Source organism: Camelus dromedarius, chromosome 16 (genome assembly GCF_036321535.1).
Source record: "Camelus dromedarius isolate mCamDro1 chromosome 16, mCamDro1.pat, whole genome shotgun sequence".
Lineage (NCBI taxonomy): Eukaryota > Metazoa > Chordata > Mammalia > Artiodactyla > Camelidae > Camelus > Camelus dromedarius.
Window position 1 is genome coordinate 30245160 of NC_087451.1, and position 19289 is coordinate 30264448.

General features: G+C 63.6%; 2 protein-coding genes across 14 annotated transcripts in view; one reads left to right on the forward strand and one right to left on the reverse strand.

Annotated features, from left to right (window-relative positions):
• The window catches only part of TMC8 (transmembrane channel like 8), a 12613-nt gene extending 8022 nt beyond the window's left edge, over window positions 1-4591 (reverse strand). For 3 of the 6 annotated variants that reach the window (XM_031469197.2, XM_031469196.2, XM_031469191.2), the window contains exons 1-7: window positions 3159-3297; window positions 2277-2540; window positions 1931-2079; window positions 1443-1592; window positions 1062-1147; window positions 451-587; window positions 21-168 (exon numbers count right to left, since the gene is read on the reverse strand). In XM_031469197.2, coding sequence (XP_031325057.1) covers window positions 21-168; window positions 451-587; window positions 1062-1147; window positions 1443-1592; window positions 1931-2079; window positions 2277-2437 — 831 coding nt within the window. In that variant the 5' untranslated portion in view covers window positions 2438-2540; window positions 3159-3297. Of the gene's footprint in view, window positions 1-20; window positions 169-450; window positions 588-1061; window positions 1148-1442; window positions 1593-1930; window positions 2080-2276; window positions 2541-2896; window positions 3093-3158; window positions 3298-4476 lie in introns of those variants that run through there. The other 3 variants (XM_031469192.2, XM_031469193.2, XM_064495475.1) reach the window with 3 other exon arrangements.
• TMC6 (transmembrane channel like 6) lies at window positions 3249-19075 on the forward strand. Of its 8 annotated transcripts, none has more exons than XM_064495471.1 (22): window positions 4754-4954; window positions 5153-5311; window positions 7223-7364; window positions 7512-7654; window positions 7813-7908; window positions 8200-8361; window positions 9647-9752; window positions 9906-10002; window positions 10243-10500; window positions 10797-10987; window positions 11745-11889; window positions 12438-12593; window positions 13030-13181; window positions 13280-13361; window positions 13561-13658; window positions 14323-14418; window positions 14624-14699; window positions 15516-15649; window positions 15804-15980; window positions 16069-16147; window positions 18050-18117; window positions 18835-19075. In XM_064495471.1, the coding sequence occupies exons 3-22, from the start codon at window positions 7306-7308 to the stop codon at window positions 18899-18901; spliced, it is 2442 nt and encodes an 813-aa protein (XP_064351541.1). In that variant the 5' UTR covers window positions 4754-4954; window positions 5153-5311; window positions 7223-7305; the 3' UTR covers window positions 18902-19075. The 8 variants fall into 8 exon arrangements, with proteins under 8 accessions (XP_064351542.1, XP_064351541.1, XP_064351538.1 ...); XM_064495468.1 differs by having other exon boundaries at window positions 5153-5270; XM_031469190.2 differs by having other exon boundaries at window positions 4756-4954; window positions 5153-5270; window positions 7515-7654.
• The last annotated feature ends 214 nt before the right edge of the window (window positions 19076-19289 follow it).

The following is a 19289-nucleotide window of genomic DNA, read 5'->3' on the forward strand; positions in this document are numbered from 1 at the left end:
TCACGCACGTCCGCACACACCTTGAACTCGTTGCTGATCTCGTGTTTCTTGATGGTGGCTGCGTCCTGCCCCTGGATACAGAAGTCCCAGGAGGAGAAGACCTTGGCACTGAGAGGCGACCTGTAGTCCTGACCAAGGAACAGCTTCTGTGGCAGCCCCTTCACCATCCTGGAGGGGGCAGGGGGCCAGGGCTCAGCCTGCGCTCAGCTGTGGGGTGGGAAGCCCCTGGCAGCCCCAGGTGCAGACTTGGCCCTGGCCTGGGTCAGGGGTGGGGATAGAGGGGTGGTCTGCAGCTGGGGATGCAGAGTTTGGGCCTTGGAACCGCCCACGAGCCTCACTGAACGGGGAGGCCAGGGCCTTCCTGCCAACTTGGGGGTTCCATGCCAGGGGAGGGGTGGTGACTGGCGGAGACTCCCTGAAAAGCAGTGGTGGCAAGGGCTCTGCTCTCACCGCTGCAGAACCCCACAGAAGCAGAGGAGCAGGCAGGCCAGTGGGCTCAGGAGGTAGGCCAGGCGGACGCTGTACGCCAAGCTGCTCTCAGGCCGCGCTCGGTACGCGCCATAGAAGAGATAGGTGTTGTTGAAGGCCTGGGGACATCACAGCGACCACTGAGCAGGAGTCCATGCAAAGCTGTGCTTTCTGTGTATTAACTCATTAACCCTCGCAATGACCTCATCAGGCAGGGAGTCAGAAGATCCTCATTTTACAGAGGCTCAGAGGGGTTAGGCAACTTGCATAAGGACACACAGCTCAGAGGAACAGCCAGGACTAGGCTACCAGAGCCCACAGAGTAATGACAGTGGCTTCCAGGAATGGGAGTAGGGTGGTGTTTATTCCAGAAGCCTGGATACTTTTCCCCTCCTGCCCTTCTTTTCCCAACCCCAGCTGAGCTCTGAGGGCTGGGGACACATGCCCATGGGCTTGGGCTGTGCACAGAAGCCTCAGTCTCTCTCTGACTCCATCATGAAGCCCAAATGTCCTTGGAGACTGGGGTCTGACCCCAAGGCCAGTTCCCCAGTCCCCCAGGCCCCCTGGTCCATGGTCAGGACAGAGCTACTCACCCTGCCAGTTAAAATATTCCAGAGTTGATTGTGGAACTTGGGAACACCAGTCTGGGACTGGAGGTCACCAGGACACTGGAGGGCTGCTGAGGGAGAGGAGGCCAATACGAAGGGGACCCCCAAGGCATAGCTGAGGTTCTGCCTCTCCCCCTTCATAGCCCCAAACCTCGGGGAGGCCTGAGCAGGACCCTGAGGGTGTGTCAGGAGGCCTGCCCTGCAGAAGGTGTGGTCAGGGAGCGAGCCCGGGCTGGACCCAAGCAGGGCAATGCCCAGGGTTGGGAAACCACGGATTGGGGCTGTCCCAACACTGTGAGCCCTGGACCAGTCCCCCAGGGTTCGGGTGGGCTCGGGGTACTATTCCTGCATGGGCCAGGCACTCACTGAAGTTCAGGGCAGGTCCTGGGTCAGGGGGGTGGAGCCAGACCAGAGGCAGCAGGACGAGGCTTGTGGTCAGAAGCAGGGTCAGCAGGTTCAGCAGCAGCAGGAAGCGAAGGAAGGTGAAGTAGGACTGAATTCCGGTGCCGAAGAGGCCTGTGGGGAGGACAGCAGGTGGGCCTGCTGATAATCCAAGGGGTGCCGGGTGTGAGGGCTGAGCAACCCAACCCAGCAGGAGATCTCGGTTTAAAGGCCACATTCTGGAAGCTTGCCTAGCAGTACTTCTAACAGCCACCAGGGGCGCCACCATCCGTCAAGGCTTGACCGGTGGTTCTGGGGTTGGAGGGGAGTTGGTGAGGATGGGGGAGTCGGTTGATGAGGGAGGGCAGAAGGGTGCAATGGCAAGGGGTATGAGCCCCTCCTGGGGATTCTAAACTGGACATTGAGACTCCAGAGGGCGAGGCGGGAAGTGGGGATTGGGGTTCGAGTCTTACCCCCAATCTCATAGAGAGCCCCCTCCCAGAGCCCACAGCCCCGGGCCAGCCGCTGTGCTGCCTCCCCTAGGCGCCGTCCTGCAGTCTCCTGCCTGCGGCGCCACTGCTGCCAGCATGAGGTCTTCACCCCCTCGGGCTCCCGCAGCTGCCTGGGATGGGGTGGTGATGGGGGCGTCCCTGAGTCACCCAGTGTGTCCACCCAGCCAGGCAGAGCTGCGACCTGGGCTGCTGGGGAGTCTGCCCACTGCTGGTGATTTCCACCCGCTGCCCCACCTAGTCCAACAGGTGCATCCTCCCCTCACCCCACTGCCCCGCCTCCGCAAAGTGCTGGTGCTCCGCTACCCACCGGATGAAGCGCTTGTCCACCATGGCGTAGGGCAACACCCGCACGGGCTCCTGGGAGGAGTGCAGTCGCTTCATCTCCTGCTCCCACAGCTCCTCACCCGCATGCTCAGGTTCTGGCTCCCCGGGGGCCTGCTCCCCCTGCACCGACCACTGCCGCAGCATCTCTGCAGTGGGGCTGAGGTGGGGGCACCCAGGCTGCACGGTCCCCCTTCTGGGAGGGAGGGGGAGTGGCTACTGGATGAGCCTCAAGGTCCTGGCCCTGGCACTGCCAAAAATGCAGAGAAAGAATCCTGTTGTAGGAGAGCTGGCTCAGTCTCCAGTCACACTGCGAAGCAACACATGGTCTCAGTTTCCCTATCTGTGAAATGGGCAGAAAGATCCAAAGGGCTGGGAAAGATGATGGGACATCACAAACAAAGCTAAGGCCAGGTGTGGCCACAGTTAAGCCCGGTGGGGCTCAAGGCCTGCCTTGCCCCACTTCCAACCAGCTACTGATGGCCTCAGGCCTTCCTGGTTACCCTTTGGTAAGAGACAATTCCACCTGCTGATTTTCCCATTAGGAAGGCCCCCCCCCCCCCGCCCAAACCTCAACAGTTCCTAGGATTCAGCATCCTACAGTACCTCGGATCTGAACGCACCGGACCCCCTCTGTCTTCTAACTGGTGGTCCAGCTGACAGGGCTGGGTCTGCCCAGTCCTCTCAAGGAACCCAGTGAGGAGGCGTGGCTACAGCCCCAGTCGTGGGAGGGGGAAGGGACCCTCCTATCCCAGAGTAGGGGCTCTACCCCCTCCCCACCACATAGCCCCCAGCGGCTCCTCAGCCTCAATTCTCCTTTCCGCCCGCTCACGCTCCGGCCGCTACCCCCACTCTGTTCCCAGCTCACCTGGGGACCAGGGACCAAGTTCCCGGAGGAGACCCTCCTCGGACCGGCTCCCGCCACTCCCGGCGGGGCTGCGAGAGAGAGCCGAGGGGAGGGGTCACATGACAGGAACCCCAGCTCCCCCCTCGGCCGCCTCCCCCTCCACTTGTCTCTCCCCCACCCCCCGCAGTTCCTCTGCTCTCTGCTGAGGCCAGCACTTCCTGCGGGGGCGCGGGGCCCCGGCGGGCAGGTGAGAAGCGCGGCGGGCCTGCGCTCCCGGAGGGCAGCCGGGCGCGCGCTGGGCGGGGGCCGGGCCCTTCCCCGCCCCGCGGGAATCCGGGCCGGCGGCGCCGCGTGGGGCCGGGGGGGCGCAGGCCTCGGCCCTTATCCGCCCGTAGCTCCGGCTCGGCTCCGCTCGGCTCGGCGGGCGCCGTGGTGATTTAAGCGGCGGGCGCCATCACCGCCGGCGGCTGGGTTTCCAGAAGCCCTAGGCGTTCTTTCTCAACTTCCCGCCTCTGTTACCGGCGCGTAATCCGAGGCCGGGCCTCGCGCCTGGCGAATAGGAAGCGCTCAGGCTTCGGCTCCGCTCGGGCCCCGCCCAGGCGAGTTGGCCTTTTCTCACTCCCGCGACCTCTGGGCAGCCCCGCGGTCCTGCCCTTACCCCTACCCGCCTCCTTGAGGGCCCCATCCTCTCTAGCCGAGCTCCACGGGTTTTTCTGTCTCCCGGCTTGGTCCCCTTCCTGGTTTTCCAGACCCGTCCTCTATGCCAGACCCCAAGCTGGGTGGTGCTGGGCACAGAGTGGGCACAGAGAGTGGGCAGGGGAGGGAGGACAGACTGGCCAATGCACTTGTCAATAGGAAATGGCAAATGCCCTAACAGGGTTGAATCCCAGAAGGCTCCCTAGAGGAGGTGACCTTCAGGATGGGCCTGGGGTCATGCAAGTACAGCATGGCTGGAGCATGGGTGTGCAGGGGAGGGAGGAGTAGTGGGGGTTTGAGGAGTAGAGGCAAAGGCCAGACAGGTCTGGTTCCCCAGGCTGAGGCGCCTTGTGCCAAGATCTGACCCGAGTGACGACTCGTCATTTGGACATCCCGGCTTGGCCCACCTGTCCTCCGCAGGCGGACCTTCTCCTTCCTTTCCGCCTTCCACCTCACCTTCACCCTGCCCACCTCTTAAGGCTTCTCCCTACCAGTGATGGCCCCTTCACTGTCCAAGTTCCACCTATTTTCTCAAACTCAAAGGAGCCTCTCCTCTGGCCTTCTCAAAGTCAGGTTTCTCGGCAGAGCTCCTAGGTGGACAGGACTCAGGCCCTAGGGCACGACACTCTGGAGGCTGACTGACCTCAGTCTGTTTCCTCGTCTGTGAAATAGGGTCGATGGTAACCCTGTTCTGGGCTTGTGGGAAACAACTGAGCAAACGGCAGTGGGAACAGCCCCAACGTGTCTCCCCTCCTCTCCACTTAGCACAGGAAGTGTGCCAGAACGCCAGAGCGATAAACAGCAGAGGCCACTCCCACCAGGTCCGAAGGGCGGAGATTCTGCCCCCTCCCCCAAGACCGGTTCCACCAGCCGGCTCCGGGGGTTTGTCACCGGAGGTTGTCCTGGAGGAAGGGGTTACCCAATCTGGTGTTGCAAGGCCCGCTGCATCAGTGTGGCTTTGCAGCGTGCTGTTATTTTGATCATCGCCCTGGGGAAGTGGGCGGGTCTGGAAGTACTGTACCCATTTGAAACTTGGGGAAACTGAGTCCCACAGAAATTGGCTTCAACCGGAGATGGGAACACATCCGGACACCTTCACCCTGCTCAAACGTCGGGGTCGGGTGAGACGAAGGGTCAGAAGTTGGCAGGGGAGAGGGCACAGTCGCCAGAGGGCTCCCTGGGGAATGGGGAGGGGGAGGAGGAGGAGGACGGGGAGGAGCCGGTCGCGCCCGCGGACGGATCCGGGTCATGTGACCTGCCTGGGGCCGGCCACCACGTGGTCCAGGCTGGGCGGTGCAGCTCCCTCTGGCCCCCTCTAGGCCTGCGATGGCCACATGTTGTCCCCTGGGCCCTTGGTCACTCCCTCTCTCTGACCTTGAGACCTCTCCCCGAGCTGGTGGAGCGCAGACAGTTCCCGGCGACCTGCTCTGGGGACAGGTGAGCGTCTCACAGGGCCCCTCCTCCCTGGCGCCTCCCAGGTGAGCGGCCAGGATGCCAGTGCCAGTTGGGCAGGGCACAGTTCCGGGGCTTGGAGGCGCGCCTGTGTCCTCCCAGTCCCATCTAGTTCCCCTGTGCCCACCAGTTCACCCCCTTCGAATTCCTTTGGCTGGATTCTCCGGGATCTCCTAGGGTTTGAGCAGGGCAGGGGGACCTGCTGATCCCAGCCCACCCTAGCTGGCTGGCGGCATCAGGGGAGAGGGCCGTGGTGTGTGTCGGGACTGGGATGGGCAGGGGAGTGGAGGCCTAATTCCACAGGTAGGTACCACTGGCTGAAAATGGGGGAGTGGGAGACTGGCAGGTGAGGGGTCCAAGGCTTCTCCGAGTTACTGCGGCCCTGGGTTCCGAGGCTGGGCTGTGGCTCTTCCTGAGCCGTAGCTGTTCCCAGAGGACTCGCTTCTGGTTGGGGTAGGGTTTCCGGAAACGGGCTCCACCCTGCCCCTCCCCAGCTTGCAGGGCTCAGGAATGGTGCACCCCGGAAACTGCTGCACCGTCTGTAGGGGCCTGGGGCAGGGTGCTGGGTGCTGGGTGCCAGGGCTCTGGGTACCAGCCGGGCAGAAGTCCTCAGCTGTGCCCAGATGCCGGCGCCCAGGTGAACCCTCATCCCCTAGGCGCCCTCTGAGCGCCTCCCATCTCCCGGCCCCTCCCTCCTAGAGAAGGAGCGTGTGGGAGAGGGCTGCGGTCTGCACTTGGGGGGGGCCTGTCTTTCTAGAAAGGAATTCCAGCTGTAGGGACTGGACTGAGGGGCACACCCTCGGCTCCACCTCCAGCCACTTCCCCTTTCTGGCGGAGTCACCTCTGACCCCTCTCTCGGCTGGTTTCTCCACACTGTGCTCCTGTGGGAAGGAAGAGGAGGGGCTCCGATTGTTTGGGGCCTGGGCTCAGAGACTGGGCACCGCTAAGTGGGCCCAGCCCTACTGGGATCTGCTCTGTCCAGGCACCCCGGCCTTGCCCGCAGAAGCACCTTGAGCTAAACCAACTTTTCTGAGTGCTGAGTTCCTGTGGGTGAGGGGCAGGGCGGGGGGGGGGTGTGTGTGACTGGGCGGGCTGGGGCTGGGCCCAGTCGTGCTGGGACTGGGCCCTGCGCAGTCAGCTGGTGGTTGGGAGTCTGTTGCTCCCGCCCTGCTCCTACGGGTGAAGAGCCTGGACAAGGCCGCCCTGGCTCAGTTGTCCTGGTGATGGCAGGGCCTGGACAAAGGCTGCTTGTTTGATGCCCAGCCCCCCTGCCCCCAGCTAGCTGCCCTGGCCGTCCTGGGGTGAAGGAATGTGGGGGAGTCTCTCAGGAGGGCTGTTGACCTTAATGCAGTCGCCCAGTGTGGCCTAGCGTTGCATAGAGTGACCGCTGTGGGGGGGGTGCAGGGTGGGGCACAGCCCAGGAGGCCATCCTGTCTGCTGCTCTGTCTGGGGCTGGTGTGGCGAGAGGGGTGGGGGCCCAGGCCGCCGGCTGCCTGTGGGATTTCCTCTGGGAGGAAGTGCTGGGGGGTCACGGGGTGGGCGCAGGGAAGGTGTCAGCTGCCCTGACCTTTCTCACTAAAAGGGTGGCATCCCTGGGGCAGAACCCGAGGAACGGAGGACCATATCCACAGGCACCCCACCTGCTCCCCATCTTTCAGGGACTGACAGTGGGGAACTGCCCAGAACCCCCTCCTTTCCTCACCCCCTCCCTCCTCCTCCCCCAGTGGTGGAACAGGCTCCCCCCCAGTCCATTCTGGCCTGAGGTTTATCTGGGGCCACTCACTTGACCACGTGTTTGGTGGGTGGGGGCAGGGCGGGGGCACAGGCAGCCTAGGGAGTAGTGCCTCCCACGGTCCCCAGGGAGCGGGTCGCGGGTCGCTGGGCGAGGTGCCAGGCATTGAGGGCTAACTTTGGTGTCACGCTTCCTGTCTCATCAGATGTGTAGCAGGAAGCCCTGGAGGCCATGCTCAGGCTCTGAACTGCCCTAGGTCTGTAGGCCGGCTGGGCATGAGCCGCAGATATGGCCCAGCCGCCGGTCTTTGTCCTCAGTGTCCCTGAGACCCCAGATGACCCAGAGGGGTAAGTGCTCTGGGGTGGGACTGGGGACTGGGATGCATCACCCCTGGGGGGAGGCAGTCTGGACCACAGCCCTTTGGAGAGGGTGGGCTACTGGGACGAGGGCTGGGTTGGTCACAGCCTGAGCTCCAGCCCCCATCCTTATCCCAGCAGCCAGGAGCCCAGCCCCTACGATGAGAGCGAGGTGCATGACTCCTTCTACCAGCTCATCCAGGAGCAGAGCCGGTGGGCGGCCGAGGAGGGGCTGGAGCTGCAGCAAAGGGAGCCGGGGCCTGGAGCCCTGGGGGCTTTAGGTGAGCCCGGGCCCAGGTGGGGTGCTGGGATGGTGTGGGCAGGACACTGAGCCTCTCAGCCTCCCGGGAAGCCCCTCCCTGCAGCCTGTGGGGGAGGGGGGGAGGTCGCCAGTCAGCAGCGTCTATAGATCTCTGGACAAGTCTATCTTGCTTGGCAGGCGATGACCACCAGGCTCTCCTGGGGCCCGAGGGTGTCCCCGTCCATAGCATGGCCACGCTCCGCATCCTGGCCAGCATGCCCAGCCGCACCATTGGTGAGTGGGACCCTCTGCCTTCGGACCCTGGGTGGGGCGGGGGTTTCAGGCTGGGGGCCCATTCGGCTCCCACCCACCCTGGCTGCTGCCTGCAGGCCCAGCATGGCCCCAGGCAGTCTCGCCGGGTTCTAAAAATGACTCAGAGTCGTCATGGGGATAAAAATAGGCTCCTGGAAACCCAGTGGTGGTGGAGGTCTCTTGTCAAAGGACTTTCCTGGGTCCTGGGAAGGGGCGGAAGGTGGCCCCTGCCTCCACGGGAGGGGCGCACCCCCTGACCAGCTGCCTCCCCAGGCCGGAGCCGCGGCGCCATCCTCTCCCAGCTCTACAACCGCACGGTGCGGCTGCGCCGCCGGGCTGCCCGCCGGCCCCAGCTCAGGGACGTGGGCCGCTCCGCCCGGCCCAGCCTCCGCCTGTACGACCTGGAGCTGGACCCCCTGGTCCTGGAGGAGGAGGGTGAGTGAGCAGGGCCGCAGCCTCGGTGGGGAGGGGGGTCAGGCTGGTGGGGGTGGGGCGCTGGCAGCAGACCCAGGGCCCCTTCTCCAATGGGCTGCCTGAAGGCCCCCAGCCATGAGGTCCCTTGGCAGGGGGTGTGGGAGTATCTTGGTATCCTCCTGGCCACCGAGGCAGAGAAGAGGGGGCCTTCGGGCTGCAGTGTTTGGCTCATGCAGGCAGGCACTCAGAACCTTAGTTCATGCGCCCCACGTCTGCTGAGCACTTGTAGTGTTGCGGGTGTTGGTCTAGGCTTTAGGATGTGTTGTTGGTAAGCAGGCCTGTTCCAGCTCTCATGCAGCTTATTGTTTGCTCGCTAAAACAGACGGGAACCAAATAAGTGAATAATGGAATGGCTAAAGCTTAGATAAAGACAGCTGAGGAAAAGTGCGCTTCGGGAAAACATTATGGAACCCATCTAGCCTAGAGGGATCCAGGGAGGCTTCCTGGAGGAAGTGACATTAGAGCAGATGAGGCATGTGCAAAGGCCCTGAGGTGGAAGCGTGCTGGTTTGTCTGAGCATCTGGAAGGCCAGCGTGGAGGGGCTGGGGAACAAGGGAGAGTGGTTGTAGGAGGGAGCAGGGCCCAGGTCACAGGCTGAGCTTCAACCAAGAGATCTCAGGCATCAGTGCCAGGGGCTTGAGTACTTCCCTGGGGCCCTGCCTCTGTTTCCTCCCCCTGTTTACCCAAGGCCCCCAGTTGGTGGGTGACAGAGCGTTTCAGGGTAGTTAAAATAGCACCGCTTTCCAGGGCAGTTGTGAAGATGAAAGGGGGGAGGACAGGGGCAGATCTCCAGGCCCCTCCTCCCCTACTCACCCCATCAGGGCTGCTATAGTGGGAAGTGGTGGGGTGTTGGGACCCCATTGCTTTTGAGTAGGTTGGGTAGGGGGGCTTAGGTGTACTGGAGGTCAGAGCAAAATGCCTGTGGGGAGTTTGGGTCCAGGAGGAGGGGGTGCTGGGCTGGGCCGCGGAGGACACTAGGAACTTGATCGTGCCCTGGGCTCCAGGCAGTGGAGGTGGGAGGGAGACAGGCATTGGAAGTGGGAGGGAGACAGCCAGTGGGGTGTGGGCCAGGTGGCAGTGAGTGACCTGGCTTTGATGGTGCGAGCAGAGAGGCGCCATCCAGGCCTGCTAGGGGGTGGGAGGGGGCTGAGGCTGTGTTTCCGTCGGGTGGACGTCAGTAGCCACAGCGGTGTAGGGAGGGACAGATGCTGTGGGGAACCCACAGAACTCCCACCTTCCCCTGCAGAGAAGCGGGTCCTCCTGGTGAAGGAGCTTCAGGGCCTGACAGTGGCCCAGCGGGACCATGTGCTCCGGGGGATGCCCCTGAGCCTGGCTGAGAAACGCTGCCTGCGGTCAGTGCCCCTCGGCCTCTTGAGGCCCCCAGACCCACTTCCTCAGCTGGGTCGGGTGGTTGGCAAGAAGGGCCCCGAGCCTGCGGTGGGTGGTCCCTGGGAGGGAGGGGGATCCCTCCCTGGTCCAGACCCTGACACTGCCTCTGCCCCCAGAGAGGAGAGCCGGACCCCGAGGGGCAAGCGGAGGGCCAGGCAGGGCGGCCGTGGGCTCCCCTCCTGCTGCAGTCAGCTCCAGGACAGCTGTGTCCTGGTAGGCACCTCCTGGGCAGCTGGGGGGGATGCTGGGGGAGGGGCCACCCTTCTTCCTCCCCATCCTGGTCCTGTTTGCAGGGTCCTCTAGCCTTCGGCCTGGCTCTGGGCTGTGAACAACCCACCTCTCCCGCCCCTGCACTCCAGGCCTGACCCCTGGGGTCTTGGCTAGGGGCTGACCCTGCTCCCAGTGCCCCTCTCAGAGTCTCACCTGAGGACTGTCCCGCCGCTGTCCCCATAGGCCTTGCACAACCTGGGGCTGGTGCTGCTCTCGGGGCTGCAGGCCCTGAAGCCTTGGCGCTATGCCCTGAAGCGGATCGGCGGCCAGTTCGGCTCCAGCGTCCTCTCCTACTTCCTCTTCCTCAAGACCCTGCTGGCCTTCAACGCCCTCCTGCTGCTGCCACTGCTGGCCTTCATCGTGGGCGTGCAGGCCGCCTTCCCGCCAGCGCCCCCGGCCTCCGTGCCCGCCTTCACGGGCCTGGAGCTCCTCACGGGTGGGGTGAGGCTTGGTGGGAGCAGGCGGGCCCCCCTCTCACCACGGCTGCCCCCTGCTCTGACCCCAGGGGCCTGCAGCCCGCCCCCCGTGCTTTCTGTGGGGCCTGGGAAGCCCCAGGGTGGCTGCAGGCCTTTGTCCACCTCCGTGCGCTTATCGCTGGCCCTGCGCTGCCCTGCCCCCTCTGCCCTTCCCCTCGCCCTGCCCTCTGGGTGCCCTCCTCTCTCTGCACCTCAGGCCTGAGGAGGGTCAGGCGCAGGGAGAGGGACAGCCCCTGACTCGGCCGGGCCGCCTCTCTGCAGGGCCGCTTCGCCCACACCGTCCTGTACTACGGCTACTACAGTAACGCCACTCTGAGCCAGCCGTGTGCCTCCCCGCCGGATGGCGGCCAGTGCCCCCCAGAGGCAGGCGGCCTGCCCTACAACATGCCCCTGGCCTACCTCTTCACCGTGGGGGTTGCTTTTTTTATCACCTGCATCACCTTGGTTTACAGGTAATAACCTTCCACCACATGACCCTGGCTCTGAGCACCACTGATCCACCCCGTGTCTGTCTATTGGTCCGTCTGTCCGTCCATCCACCATCCACGGACCCTTCCTTCCTCCTTCCCACCCACCCCCAGTTTCACCCATGCACCATCCACTCCACAAACGTTTGCTGTGCTTGGCGCAGGGCAGGAAGGTAAATGAGCGTGGTGCCTGCCCTCGGGAAGCTTGCCGTCTGTGGGAGGAGACAGGCCATCGAAGAGGCTGGGGATGTCCTGGTGTTGTGTTGCCTGGTCGTTACGGAGCACAGGAGAGGGAGTCGGACTAGCTTCTCAGGGCTGGTGACACTTGTCCCAGGGAGAGAGATTAAATAAGGGTGGGCAGAGAAAGGCCAGAGGAAGGTGTTTGGGTTATCGGGAGAGGCAGTGCAAAGGCCCTGAGGTGAGCCAGCATCTTCCGCAGCCACGACTGGGTGGGAGGCAGCTGGTCATGTTGGTGGGGACTGGCGCCTGAGCCCTCTTCTAGCCACTTGTGGCTGGTGGGCACAGTATTGGACAGGGCGGATCTGGAGTGGCCGGTGGGCCCCACCAGGAGGCCGAGACCTCTGGGCTGGAGGTGGGGCAGGGGGCGGGTGACGGGAGGCCCATCCAGCACTGGGCGGGCTCCTCCGAGTGGGTGCTGGGTTTTGGCTGCAAGGAGCATCCGAGGTGTTTTGTCTGCACCTTCCGCCCCCACTCAATCCCTGCTCGGCTCTGCTTCTCCCAGCATGTCCCGCTCTTTCGGGGAGAGCTACCGGGTGGGCAGCACCTCGGGGGTCCACGCCATCTCTGTCTTCTGCTCCTGGGACTACAAAGTGACTCAGAAGTGGGCCTCCCGTCTCCAGCACGACAACATCCGAACCCAGCTGAAGGTGAGCTGCCAGGGGGGGCCTGAGGCCACCACCGCCACCCCGGTCCTGGGGACACCAGTCCACATCTGCTCCAGTGGGCGACGGTTAGGGCTGCTCTTGGGCCCTCTCCCGGGAGTCCCTGTGTCCTCTGGCCCCCATGGGAGGAGGCCACAAGGGAGGACAAGGAGGAACAAGGTTCCGTTGTTTGTCTGAGGCCTCAGGCCTAGCAGGCAGCCGAGCTGGGCCTTGTGGAACGTTCTCTGACTTTCTGAGGTTTTATGTGCAGGGTTTGCATCAGGGAAGCTCACAGCTTTGACCTGGCTGATGGGCCCTCACTGGCCTTGGGGAGCGCCTCAGGGCTTCCGGTCAGCGAGGGGACAGCTGCCTGCAGGCAGGACACCTGGGGAGGCCGGGCGGGAGAGGCCGGGCCGGCCCTGGAGCAGGGCGGGGGACCGGCCCGGGCGCTGGGGGTGGGCGGGTGGTGACCCTACGTGTGTGTCCACTCCGCGGTCCCCGGGGCTCCTCGCGCCTGTGCCGGGGGTGGGTGACAGGCCGGCTGCCGCCCGCAGGAGCTGCTGGCCGTGTGGCAGCTGCGCCGGGGCCCTCGGAGCATGTGCTGGCGGCTGCGGCGTGTGGCCGTGCTGGGGCTCGTGTGGCTGCTGTGTCTGGGGACCACGCTGGGCTGCACCGTGGCCGTCTACAGCTTCTCGGAACTCATGATCAAGGTGCAGGGGGAGTGGGCAGCCCCCAGGGGGCTCCAGCCTGGGGGTCAGACTCCCGCTTTAGCTATTAGACGGGGACCTGGAAGGCGGCCAGGAGCCTCGAGCCCTCCCTGGAGGCCGCCTCTCTCACGGGCCTTGTTTTGGTTCTTCTCGGGCCTTGTTTTGGTTCTTCTCTGCCTGTTTCACACTCTTGTTTCTCTGTCCTTTTGTTTTTTATCTTCTCTTTTCTTCTCTGACACCTGTGTCCCGCCCTCCCCTCCTCCCCCCACCCCCTTCCTGTGCGGTTTGAACAGCGAGGCCTGGGGTGGAAGGAGGTGTGCCTGTGATCTCCACCCCCCACTTCCGCCCTGGGACCCCGCCCTGCGGCTCCCCCCGTCAGTGGACACGGCCCTGTCCCTTGGGCGCCTGTGGTGATGCTGCCCCTCCCCTGCTCTGACAGAGCCCAGGGTCCACTGAGCGGGAGGGGGCGCTGCTGGCCCTGCCCCTGGTGGTCTGCCTCCTCAACCTGGGGGCCCCCTACCTGTACCGCGGCCTGGCTGCCCTGGAGCGCCATGACTCCCCGGTGCTGGAGGTGTACGTGGCCATCTGCAGGTGAGTGGCCAGGGCAGGGGGAGGTGAGGGCTTTCTGGGGCGCACCCTCTGTCTCCCAGGCACCCTCCCTCAGCCTCCACACCGGCTCTTTTCTGTAGGAACCTCATCCTCAAGATGGTCACCCTGGGGATCCTTTGTTACCACTGGCTGGGCCGCAGGGTGGGCACCCTGCGGGACCAGGTGAGGGCCGGCCGCTGCTGGTAGGGGTGAGGCTCCCTGGGCCCCTCAGGACGGTCTGCCCTGGTCCCAGGGTGGGGCGGAGGGGGTGGCCCTCACCGGACCTTACCTGGGCTATAAGTGTACTGGAGGCCCCTCGATGGGCTGGGTGAGCTGGGTGGGGGGTTCCGGGGCCCTGGGGCTGAGACTGCGTCCGTTTCAGTGCTGGGAGAACTTTGTGGGCCAGGAGCTGTACCGGCTCATGGTGATGGACTTCCTCTTCACATTGCTGGACACACTTTTCGGGGAGCTGGTGTGGAGGTGAGGCCCCAGGGGCGGGTCCCAGCTCTCACCTCCTGGACATCTGGGCTTCCCAGCTCCGAAGGGCTCCCAGCATCCTCACCAGCGTGGTGACGAGGGTCACCTGGGTGGTTCTCGAGTCCCTGAATAGCAGGCCTTAAATCTCCACCCGTGACAGCTCCTCTGTAAGACATCACTGAACCGAGAAAAACACTTAGGACACAGGATGGAACCTATTTTTAGATCGGAAAGGAAAACAGGTTTCAAAGTGACGCATATGATACAATGTGAGTCTCGTATGATGGAAAAAGGGGTCGGAAGGAAGGATAGAAGTGGAGGGACATTTTCTGAGGGCCTCGCTGCGGCGCTCGTGTGGCGGGTGTTTTGTATTTCCTTCTCTTTGTGTTTTCTTTGAGAATGTATTAACTTCACAAGATTTTTAGAAGTAAAACGTCGGATGCCGACGTGCATGTTTACACCCGGGAGCATCTGTACGGGCTTCGAAAAAGGACAGGGACGAAGCCCGCGGCAGTGCGGACCCCTTGGGGTGGGACCCCGGCTGCCGTCTCCCCTCGACCTTGTTGGGTGCCGGGGGGGGGGACGGGCGGGATGGTCAGCGTGGCGGGTGGGGCCCCGGGCCGGGGTGCCTGCCCTCCTGCGGACCCCGGGGGCTCCTCTGCCCCAGGCTCATCTCCGAGCGGACACTGAAGAGGAGGGGGAAGCCTGAGTTCGACATTGCTGGGAACGTCCTGGAGCTGATTTACGGGCAGACCCTGACCTGGTGAGTGTCTCCCACGTGCGTCCCGCTGCCCGGCCCTGGGGTCGCGGAGCTTCCCCCTCCCCCTCTGGGACACAGCAAGGCCCAGCCCTCCCACCCCTCAGCTCCCGGGGTCCTGTGCCTGAGCCAGGCTGTCCTAGACCAGGGCGCAGCACGGGGTCACGACCCCCGCCTCTGGACTGCAGCCCCCTCGCCTCCTCCCCCTCAGGCTCGGTGTCCTCTTCTCCCCACTCCTCCCCGCCATGCAGATCATCAAACTGCTGCTCCTCTTCTACGTCAAGAAGGTAAAGGTGCCACCTGGGCCCTGAGGAGGGCGACGGGGCCCAGGGAGCACGTGCAGCCAGGGTAGCCTCTGGGCTGACAGACGTGCAGCCCTGGGACTCTGGAACCCTCCCCTGACCTGACTGGTGCAGGGCTGGCAGCCTAGGGCCACCCTCTAGGGACAGTCCCATGGCCCCCAGGGCCAGCTGAGCCCCCTCCCCGCATCACTGCCTCCCTGCCTTCTGCAGGCAGGCAGCATCCCTGCAGGGGCCGTGGTCAGGGCTGGGCGCCTGTGTGCGTGGGCTGGGCTTAGGGTGGGGGGCTGTGAGGCGCCCCTGGTCGTCTGTCCTCAGGTCGGGGGAGGTGGGCTCGCTGTCTCAGAACCAGGTTTTTCTCCTCCTGGGTCCTTTGTTTTCGCACCTGTACATCGTGGACAGTGCTCTGGGGCACTGGGGGCACTGCCGAGACGATGATGGTAGAGCGTTGGGCTTGGGGTGTGGCCCTGCAGAGACCTTCCGTTGACATCACAAGCACTCCTAGTGTCAAGCCCTTCTGAGTACCAGTGACCCTGGATGAGAAGCCCCCCGTGTGCCTGGGTCTCCCCTCCCTAGATCAGGAGGTGGCCTGCGTGCTCCGATTCCGAGTGTCCCCCTCTCTGCCTGGCAGTCCGGGTCCCGGCGGGGAGGGGACCCGGGTCCTGTCCTGGGGCCTTGGCTCGGGCTCTGCCAGGAAGCACAGCCCACCCACTGCGGCCTCGCCCCTCTTCCTTCTGGGGGCTGCCACCAGGCCCAGTGGCGGGCGGCGGCAGGACGGTGGCTGAGCACATCCTTTGTCTCCAGACCAGCCTGATGGCCAACTGCCAGGCGCCCCGCAGGCCCTGGAAGGCTTCCCACATGAGCACCGTCTTCATCTCGCTGCTCTGCTTCCCGTCCTTCCTGGGCGCTGCCATCTTCCTCTGCTACGCTGTCTGGCAGTGAGTGGGCTCCTGGCCTCGGGGGCGTGGGGATGGGGTCGCCCCCGGGTCTAGGGAAGGGCTGCCTGCAGGGACTGTGGATGGTGGCCACGGTTTGGGTGACGTGGGGCCTCCGCTGGGGCCAACGGGTCGAGCCACCTGCCCTCTTCCCCAGGGTGAAGCCCTCGAGCATCTGCGGCCCCTTCCGGACCCTGGACACCATGTATGAGGCGGGCAAGGTGTGGGTGCGCCACCTGGAGAGGGCGGGCCCCAGGGTCTCCTGGCTGCCCTGGATCCACCGGTACCTGCTGGAAAATACCTTTCCCATCTACTTGGTGTCGGCCCTGCTGCTGTGAGTGTGGGGCTGCAGGCCGGGGTCCTAGCCTCTCCCAGCCGTGGGCTCCTGCGCGGGGCGCAGGCCGACCGCCCATCTCCCGCAGGGCCGTGATCTACCTCAACATCCAGGTGGTGAAGGGCCAGCGGAAGGTCATCTGCCTCCTCAAAGAGCAGATCAGCAACGTGAGTGCCCCTCCTGCCTCCCCCTGGGGGGCCACCGGCCGCTCACAGTCAGGCCCCTCCTCGCCTCCCCCGGACCCCGGGTGTGGAAGGGGGCTGTTTGCCAAACAAGTCACATCGATGGCAATGTGTAGTTTGTACTGAAAGGAGATGCAGCTGGCCTGCCCCAGCGCCCCAGCACCGCCCCTACGCCCGCTGAGAGGCAGCCCCGCCTGGCCCTGAGGGCTGTGCCCCCTCCCTGCTCAGTTACGGGGCGATCCTCCCCCCACCACCGTCACCTTGAAAACAAGTCACTGCCCCTTGGGCTGGCGTTTCCCCAGGTAGGAATGGCCTCTCACCCAGTCCCGTCCAGCAGCAGCGGGCCTCCTGTTAACACGCAGTGGGCGCTGACCTCGTCCCCGGCGCTCTGACATCACTGCCCCCACCGCTGTTTTTTCTTTTTTTTTTCACGTCCTTCGCAGTTTCTGACCTGTATACTTAACGCCTGAGCCCACTTGGGGCCAGCTGGTGCCTCTGTCCCCAGGCTGTCACACCAGGGCTGGTGGCTGCCAGACACTCTGCATTAGAAAGGACTAGGGGGTCAGCTGTGGGGTGTCAGCTAAGGCAGGACAGGGCTGGGGTGCAGCTCACGTGGGACCCTCACCACTGGCTAACTGATGCAGGGGCTCCAGGCCAGGTCTTTCCCAGCGGGAGGATCCCTTGGGGAAAGCTCCCACTTTTTCTGGGGTTATAATTAACGCAGTACAACTTAACCCGTCATCTCGCCTTTCACAAACACGGGACAGGGCCCAGGCTGGGCATTTCGGCCGAGGTGGCCGCCTGTCCCAGCTGCGGGAAGTGGAATCTTGCTAACTGGCTCTTGTTCCACTGCACAGGGCTCTGGGGCCTGCGGATGCCAGAGGGGGCTGGGGGGGGAGGGGTCAGGTGGACAGCAGTGTTGGGAGGGGACCAGCTCCACCTCCCACTTCTCTGGGGGCTGAAGGACCATTCATTCCCTTGTGGCCCTCGCTGCAGGCAGTGTCCTCCCGAGGCCGAGCCCTGCCCTAGTTCTGTCTCTGGGGCTGCAGGTCTGAGCTCAGCCACCGCCCGAAGCATCTTTTCCCAGGCTTGGGCAGGCCGTCTTTCTCAGGCAGGGCGGCTTACTCAGGCACACAGCCCTGTCCCTTATACCTCCATGGGGAGGAGACATGGGGAGGTCGCTTAAGGAAGTCCCTGTGTAATTGTAAGTTCCTTAAAAATGGAAGTGGGGAGCCAGTGTCAGAGGAAGACTTGACTGGCCATCGCTGGTCTTGCAGATGGAAGGAGGCTGTGCGCCAAGGGGTGTGGCAAATTCAGAAGCAGGAAAAGGCAAGGGAAGATTCTTCCTAGAGCCTCTGGAAGGAATCAGCCCTACTGACACCTTGATTCTAGCCCAGTGAGACCCGTTTTGGACTTCTGACCTCCAGAACTGACGGATGATGAATTCATGTTGTTTTGGTCCCTAAGCTTTGTAATTGGCTGGAACAGCAGCAGAAAACGAACACAGCCCTGTGACAGACATTTGTCCTCTTTTAGAGGGTGACTCTGAGGTCAGAGAGAAGGTAATGTGCTCAAGGCAGACTCAGTAAGTGGCAGGGCCAGTTTAAAATTGAGTCAGGCTGGCTTTGCTGCCTTCACTGTGTGGCCGATCACATTTCCCTTTTCACTGTGGCCACTAGGAAGCTTAGATGTACATTACATCTGCTCACTGCCTGGCTCTTGGTTTTACTTTCTCCTCATTTGGTGGCTCATTCCCCTTCTTTAAACTTTTTGTGCTTGTGATGTCAAATACTCTGTGAGCTACCCCAAGTGCGGTCTGGAACAGGGCAGTCCTGGACAGAAAAGACAACTTCTGTTTTCTCAGCCTTTGTGTTCTGGCATTTCTAGGAGGGGGAAGACAAAATCTTCTTAATCAACAAGCTTCAGTCTGTCTACGAGAGAAAGGAGAGGAGCAGGTGAGGGGCGTTGGAGGGGTCGGGGCCCCTCTACCCCTGGGACATGGAGACACCGTGGAGCTGGGGGGTGGGGAGGGAAGTCCCTGCCCGCTCTCCCCACCGTGTGTGGGGCGTTTGGGGAAGGAGGGAGAGGTAACGTTTGGTGAGAAAGGAAGAAGAGGACACGAAGAACTGTTGTGCAGGGGGCGGGGTGGAGCCAGGTCTCTCGTGTCCTTCCCTGCCCCTCTCTGCGGCTCTCTCTGTGTCCTCTTTGCTCCCCCATCTTGATGAGTCTGGGGGTCAGCCTCGCTGGCCTTCTCCTCAGGCTCTGCCCCTGTTTTCCCAATGGGGTGAATGCACCCTAAGAAAATGCTGCAGTGGGGCTGGGCTGCTCCAGGTCTGCGCTTCCCACCTGTTCTGTGGTTAAGCCCAGAGAAAGGGAGATGAATTCAGACACCCTCCTGAATGCACACAGCCCTCCTTGACCCCTGACGCGGCCAGGCGGGCGGCTGAGGTCTGCAGGCCAAGGCTCCCGGGGGCTCCCCTCCCCAGAGACATGCCCCGGGCAGCAGGAACCCACCTTGCGCACCTGACAAGACCCTTCCCCTCCAACAAAGGCCTCTGCCAGACCCTGGCACGTCTCTCCCGAGCCTTTACCCTGGGAGGCCTGGACGCAGCTCCTGAGGAAGGAAGGGCTGCCCGAGGCCCTGGCCCCTCGCTGACTTCCCTTTCCGGCAGGGTTGGTAGAACTGAGGCGGCTGCGATGCCCCCAGCCCTGTTCACAGACGACGGGGACACCTGGTAGGACAGCGCTGGGCCAGCAGCCCCGCACCTGCTCACCTGCGCTCACACAGCCCTGCGGGCACAGATGCCGACCAGCCGGAGGGTGGGGGCACTGCAGCCCACCTTAGCGGGAGCACCCAGCGGACCCTGCCCCACCCGGGACTCTGTTTATTCTGATTAAACATGGTTTGCAGAATGGGCTTGTCTCTCGGGAGGCTGTGCTCCTACCCAGGCCGCCCAGCTGCAGGCACCTACGGCCACGCCCCCGGGCCCATAGCCCGCCTCCTGCTGCCCCGGGGATGACCTCCAGGTCGAGGTCATGGGAACCTTGGCCTCCTGCACCGGCAGCCCCTTCAGCTTCTCCTCCTGGTTCAAGGCTCCTCTCTCTGCCCGGCCAGGGCCCTGCAGCC